Source organism: Taudactylus pleione, unplaced genomic scaffold, assembly GCF_031769625.1.
Source record: "Taudactylus pleione unplaced genomic scaffold, aTauple2 ptg002981l, whole genome shotgun sequence".
In the NCBI taxonomy this organism is placed as follows: Eukaryota; Metazoa; Chordata; class Amphibia; order Anura; family Myobatrachidae; genus Taudactylus; species Taudactylus pleione.
Window position 1 is genome coordinate 7,711 of NW_028287346.1, and position 6,409 is coordinate 14,119.

A 6,409-nucleotide genomic window follows, 5' to 3' on the forward strand; every position below is an offset into this window, starting at 1 on the left:
CTGAAATCGGGATGTTGGGGAGGGGTGCGCCCTCTATGTGTGGCGCCCCTGTTCGACTGCACTGGTCAAACACCCCTAGAGCCGGCCCTGCCCAAGAGATCTTAACTATTTGCTGCTGCATTTAAAAGGGTCCCGACCATTACATAATGTTGGGACCTCAGCAATATTAGGGATCTCCAAAGCGAGAAGACTGCGACGCAGACAGGAAGAAAGCATATCTTACAAAACAAAGAAACGAGGTTAATTAAAAATAAACAGGTATATTTATTTATTTATTTTTAATTTGTGGAAAAAAATAAAATCCTCCCACCCCCGTTCTCCATAGACTCAGCTCTCCTGCATCGTCCTCACGCGTTTCGCCAGCACCTCTCTCTCTTCAGCCTCCAGCCCCTCATTGTCATCACTGTGATAAGAGTCTCCCTTGATGATTGGGTCACCGTTACCATTAGCGTCCTCCCTCTCTGGGAAGCTGCCCCCCTCCTCTAGGACCTGCCTTACGGTCATATTAATCCGGGATGTTTGCAGATACGATTCGCAGACCTCCCAGTCTCCGGGGGAACACGGCTCAGTCAGAGGATTGCCGCCTGAATCCCCGCTAGATGGAGGGACTGATAAACTAGGAGGTAAAACGGCGCCTCCGGGATGGCGGAGAATCCGTGGCACAGCGTGGTACAGCAGGCGGCTGGGACCAGACATGATCATGATGTCACCGCTGTTCATCATCATTGCAGTGGGGGCCGAATCCCTGCTCAGACCCCCGAGAAGGAATATACTGGACTGCCCAAAGCTGCAGCAACGGGAAACAAGGAAATCATTACTGAGATGAAATAACAGCAGCAAATACAAACAATGATTATATATACATAGATATATATATATACACACACATACATACTTGTGTAATCCATAAGATGAAAATCTGGTGCACTGTACCACACAATAATGACCTTTCCGGTTGGGTATGGGATCCCGGCTGTCGTGGTGCCGGCGGTCAGAATACTGACAGTGGCATCACGGTATCCTTACCCTAACCCACTTTTCCTACAGCCTTACCCCAACTCCCCCTCTCACAGCCTATACATAACCCTAACCCCGAACTAGTATTCATTCTAGCCCCCTGCACCTGTCACAGCCCACGCAGTTCCTCTTTCCTGCCTGGGGTGTCGCTCATTGCTCTGGTACTTCTAGCACACACTGATCTATCAGAAGTCTGTTGCATCAGCCGCGCGTGCTAGAAGCACCAGAGCAGAGGGCGACACCCCAGGCAAGAAAGAGGAACTGCACGGGCTGTGACAGGTGCAGGGTGCTAGAATGAACACAACCTATCTCTAACCGTAATACTTACAGTCAGGTTGTCAGCGGTCGAGATTATGGAGCCGGGATTCTGGCACCGGTATTCTGACCACCGGCATCCCAACTACAACCCCTCCTTTCACACCTATCTGCCGTACAAGCGTAGCAAATACAACTTAATAAAAAATAATAATTAGATTTGGCCGCTTAGGGATGGTAACGAAATTTAGGTTAGTGTAGAACTAGAAGTATTGATCAGTCTAGTGCAGGTCAGAGAAAGACATGAGGAGTCTTATATGCTGTTGTACTTTTACTGTAGATTCCCCCTTTCAGCAATGTTAGGGAATGATCCTATATGGGGGGAATTCAGTTTGGCACAATGGGCCTGATTCAGACCCGCTTGCTAAGATGGATACTCTCGCTGCTGCCGATGGTATGCAGTGTGCGCATACCTTAGCGAGAGTACACAATGCATTTGCTCGCTGCGCATAGACAGCCCAGCAGAGTGAGTGACAGGGGAAGCCGTTTGTAGATGGTAACAGGGGCTGCCCATTAAAAACGGGGGAGTGGAGGTGCAAACGCAGGCGTGCCTGAGCATCTCAGCGGCATTTAAGAGGTGTGCATAATTATATGACAGCATCACAGTACACGTCACTTGGCTGGTTTTTACACTGAAGTGCTCGCAGTGCTTGCGGCAGGGTATAGTCAACCTCAAGCGCTGCGATAGCATCCGATGTACCGATGGTTGCATACACTTCCTGGACATGACGTGCACAAGTGGGCGTCTTAAGACAGGCTAAATGGGTGTCTGCATACACTATGTGATCGTTGTCTAAGAAATACTGGGCGTGCTAATGCATTGCTGTGCGATTGCCCTGCCTACGCAATTTGCATACACATAGTGCGAAAGTATGCATCTTAGCGAGTGAGTCTGAATCAGGCGCAATGCTCGGCTGTGCACATACTGGGCACTTGCGGTAGTGCAGAAAAATCTAGTTTTCCCTTATACCTCTATGGGGTCCGAGAGCAATGCTGGCAGGACGTGATGTGCCGTACCGAAACAGCACATTGCGTCGCTATCAGGAATTTAATTTAATTACCCCCTATGACTGAAAGCTCTGCATAGATTTTGCCACAAGGGAAGATCAACAAAAACTGTTTTCTTAATTATGCTTTTACAGATTTCATGTCTAGGAGGGATTGAGAACATCCATCCGTTCCAATGAGCAAAATGAAAAATGTATATGGACTAATTCGGGCAGCGAGTGACTGTTTTCCTCATCCTGCACCAGACAAAGGGCTCCCTCTAGTGGTGACAGCTGTCGCTACCAGAAAACCTGCTCCCTACAGAGCAGTGATTATGGAAACTGTAAAGGGATTGTTATTCAAGGAGATTCACCTGAATGAAAGGAGGGGGCTCTGGTGATCCAGCTCAGATTCATCCACATGGATCCCTAAGGACGAGTCCATACGGTAGTAGTTAAGAATAGCAGCCTCTGCCTTGAAGGTGGGGAAGCCACAAGCGACAGCCACACTGCGGGAAAGCTCTTCTAACTCCAAGGGGAAGGGGCTGTGATTCTCTCTGTAGTATCGCTGCAGGGAGAGAGACAATATTATCAGGAGAGCGAGGGAAGAGTTACTATTTGTGTCCTTTTCTGCACTGATCTATGGAGGTCATCAAAACTTTGAACAGTGTAAGCAGGGGGAGACCAGCTAAAGAGTATTCTGGGCATGCAGCAACCACAGAGCACAAATATATACTGTAGGCGTCCTTATCTATAGTCTGTAGTGGTAATTTGCAGCCAGTATGGAATAGAACAGAGGGGGCTGCTGTGAGAGAATGCGTCTGCTGTTCATCTGTAAGCAGGACCCAATGTGAATGCGTAGTATGACCTCGATTCAGCAGAAGAAGAAAACACGCAGATTACCGATGCTCAGTAATTTATGCATGCGCCGGGTCTGCGATGTCGTACAGAGCTCGGCAGCAGACTGTCAATCACCGACAGTTTGCAGCAGTTTCAGTGCAAAAGGGCAATGGCCTCAGTTTCCCAAAACAGAGGTGTGTCGCAGCTGTTATGGGGAGGGGGGGGAGTGACCCCTTGACATATGACAGTGCCTGGCATCATGCCAGGGAACACTGATAGCGCGGAGAGGGCCTACGATGCCTTATTGACAACTACATAACGCCAGCAGATCCCGCACTGCCTCACAGACACAGTAAGCGTGACGCTGCCCCGCAACAAGGCACGGCGCTCCCTATGCGCGTTACCTTTGTGTCCCAGTTGTAGTGGAAGCCAAGTGTCACCCAGCGAAGTTTTTCAAGCAAACTTTTCTCGCCGCGCCTTTGAGAGGATTTTGTCCTGTTTGAGAAAAAAATAAAATAAAATGTAAAATTCACCGTGAGATTCTGGAAGTCCCACATCCAGCTGCCGAGTTCTTGTCCTCTTACCTGAGCTGGCTCTGGCTGCTGGACCACAAGTCAGTGTTATCGTCCAGACTCATGTGCAGGTCCAGGTTACAGACGTTGGGTTTCCTGGGATAGAGCTTCAGACATTGCCGCACCCAACGATGCTGCCAACCAGGTAGGAAGGGGTTCTCAACGAACAGGAAACCTAGAGGGAATCGGCGAACGTTAACCAAAGCTTGCGGCTGACTGACGGACAGAGAATGAATCTTTCAGTAAGTTGGTTTACGAAACGTAAAAGCTGCCTGTATTATAAGCAGGGGAACGGCAGGTTTTTCCATAGGCCTACGGGAAAACCCTCTTCTCACCCCCCTTTTCCCTCTGCAGTCCCATCTGTCACAAGCAATGACTGCAAGTGGAAGGAAGGTGATATTTTACATATGTGTGTGCACCTGCTTTCCTTCTAGCAGTGGGAGAAAAGGTTTTGGGGAGGGGGTATAATTAGGTGACTGTAGGAAGAGGGGAGTTTCAGCCTCGGAATGACAATTAGTGGGGGGGGGGGCCTAACTCCAGATCGGTCTCAGTAATTCCAACATTCCCTGTCTAACACCATCTCCTCCCCTGTAACCAGTACATGAGAAGCTCTATGAGCATTTACCTGTACTGGTATTAGAGGTCTGAGCACCACATAATTATTGCTGTCCCCATGTGCTGCCACCTTTCTAGCAGGATAAAACACAGACACAGTACCTGGAGAACCCTCCAGCTGATAGGCTTTCCACCGATGCAATGGCTGCAAACCCACTCTGCTCGCATCCTGATCACTGAGTGCGCCGATCCTCAGCTCCGCGCCCTTCACCTGGCCGAGAAAGATTAAAGCATCAGCTCCGGGTCAGGGTCAGCTGATAATCGCTGTACACATCTGTAGTACTATAGATAAACATGTGGGACTGGGGGAATCTTATACCCTGGCATGTACAAGTACTCCCGGAAAAGGGATGGAGGTCGCCCCGAGGAAGTTGCTGTATAGTCAGGATTACAGTTTCCAGGTGATCCTGGAATTAGACAGCAGAGAGATCAGGACCGGGATGATCGCAAAGTGCTACCGAATACCCAGTAACTGAGTGACTATTATACCCGATCACTCTCCAATCATTACAGTGATGTATATACACTAACCACACTGTATACTATCTATATGATCTATTATTCCACATCTGACCAGGCCTAGAATGTACTAAGTAACGAGAAATTCTCTGTACACTACATAGACACAATATCCCCCCCACTCCCCTCAGGGGGAACTATACAGTATATAACGGATGAGAATGACGTATTCAGGGTAACGTGCTGCGTAATAAACATGCACTGTATAGAAAACACTTAAAAAATAAATATTGGGTTTTTAAAATTTTCCCCATAGAGGCTAGTTACTAAGCTACTTCTCTGCTGGTAACACAGAGGGCCTGATTCAGAGACGGACACAAAGGCGATTACGCACGCAATGGAGCGATTGTTTGTCATTGCACATACGTATAAGCCGCACTGCAAATGCACAGCGTTCGCACTGCGATTACGGACGCACATAGGAATCCATCGCAGAGTGAGCGACAGGTTGTCAGCGTTTTGGGGGTGGTGACGGTGGGGTGTCAGAGAAACGCAGGCGTGCCTGTCCGGTTAAACGCTGGTACATGGGCGTACATAAATTAGCCACTGCAAGAGCATACGTACGCAGCTACGCGTGTCAGAAGAGCCCACAAATATGCGGCAAACGTTACCGATATTTACGTAGGTATGCGTCTTCTTACGCAGGTAGGAGGGCAGCAGCGGGCGTCTTTATGCCCGGGTGATCTTTGCTAACATTGGCAATTTTTTCGTAGCTGCGATCGCAATATGCCCAGAGACCCCAGAACCTGAGCGACAAGATCGCCATACATTGCACCATAATAATCTGGGCAATTGCAACATAAATAAGGAAGCCACAAGGGTTGCTATGGATTACTTCCACCCCTGGGTGCATATATATATATATATATATATATGTATATAAACCCCCCCACCACATGTGACCCATGGGGCAGAGGATGGCATCGGGTGGGCGCTGACCCTGGGCTCCCCCGGCCGGAACTCTATCACCCCGGACAGGTCGCAGGGCGGGTTCCGTCTTCTGTAATAACGGAAAATCTTCCGAAAGGCGTCTTCCCCCTGCTCCAGCACGGAAGCCGCCATCTTTCCGTGTTCTTCTCCCTGGGCGGCGCCATCTTGCCCCCCTTCCGTACAGCGTGACGTCACCGCTGCGCTGCCAGTTACTAGAGAGGTCAGAGAGTCACACCGGCAAGATGGCGGCGTCCGCTCAGCGACTGTACCAGGTGTTTGTGGCCCGTGTGCCCTGGGCCCTGTCCCACAGTGAGTGACCCTTGGGGATGGAGACAGACACTGAAGCTGTAGAGAAAGACGGGGGATATATACTTGTGTATGAGAGAGACAGGGGTCAGAAGCTGGGACAGAGACGGGATGGAGAGAGAGGGGGGGATTGTGGTTGGGATGGAGAGACAAGGGGGGACAGATGCTGGGATGAGAGAGACATGGGGGGATGGAGAGAGAGAGAGAAAAGCGTAGAGTAGACAGGAGACATACTAGTGTTTGAGACTGAGGGTCGGGGTCAGAGTCCCTCTGGTGATGGAGAGTGAGACGAGGCAGAGGTTGTGGATG

The 6,409-nt window shown here is 49.7% G+C and overlaps 1 protein-coding gene across 1 annotated transcript; it reads right to left on the reverse strand.

Annotated features, from left to right (window-relative positions):
• Window positions 1-244: 244 nt before the first annotated feature.
• LOC148431062 (nucleic acid dioxygenase ALKBH1-like) lies at window positions 245-5,980 on the reverse strand. Its single transcript, XM_088466380.1, has 6 exons — window positions 5,804-5,980; window positions 4,448-4,556; window positions 3,743-3,905; window positions 3,563-3,653; window positions 2,693-2,886; window positions 245-787 (listed from the first exon to the last, which is right to left on the reverse strand). The coding sequence occupies exons 1-6, from the start codon at window positions 5,924-5,926 to the stop codon at window positions 328-330; spliced, it is 1,140 nt and encodes a 379-aa protein (XP_088322506.1). The 5' UTR covers window positions 5,927-5,980; the 3' UTR covers window positions 245-327.
• Between the last annotated feature and the right edge of the window lie 429 nt (window positions 5,981-6,409).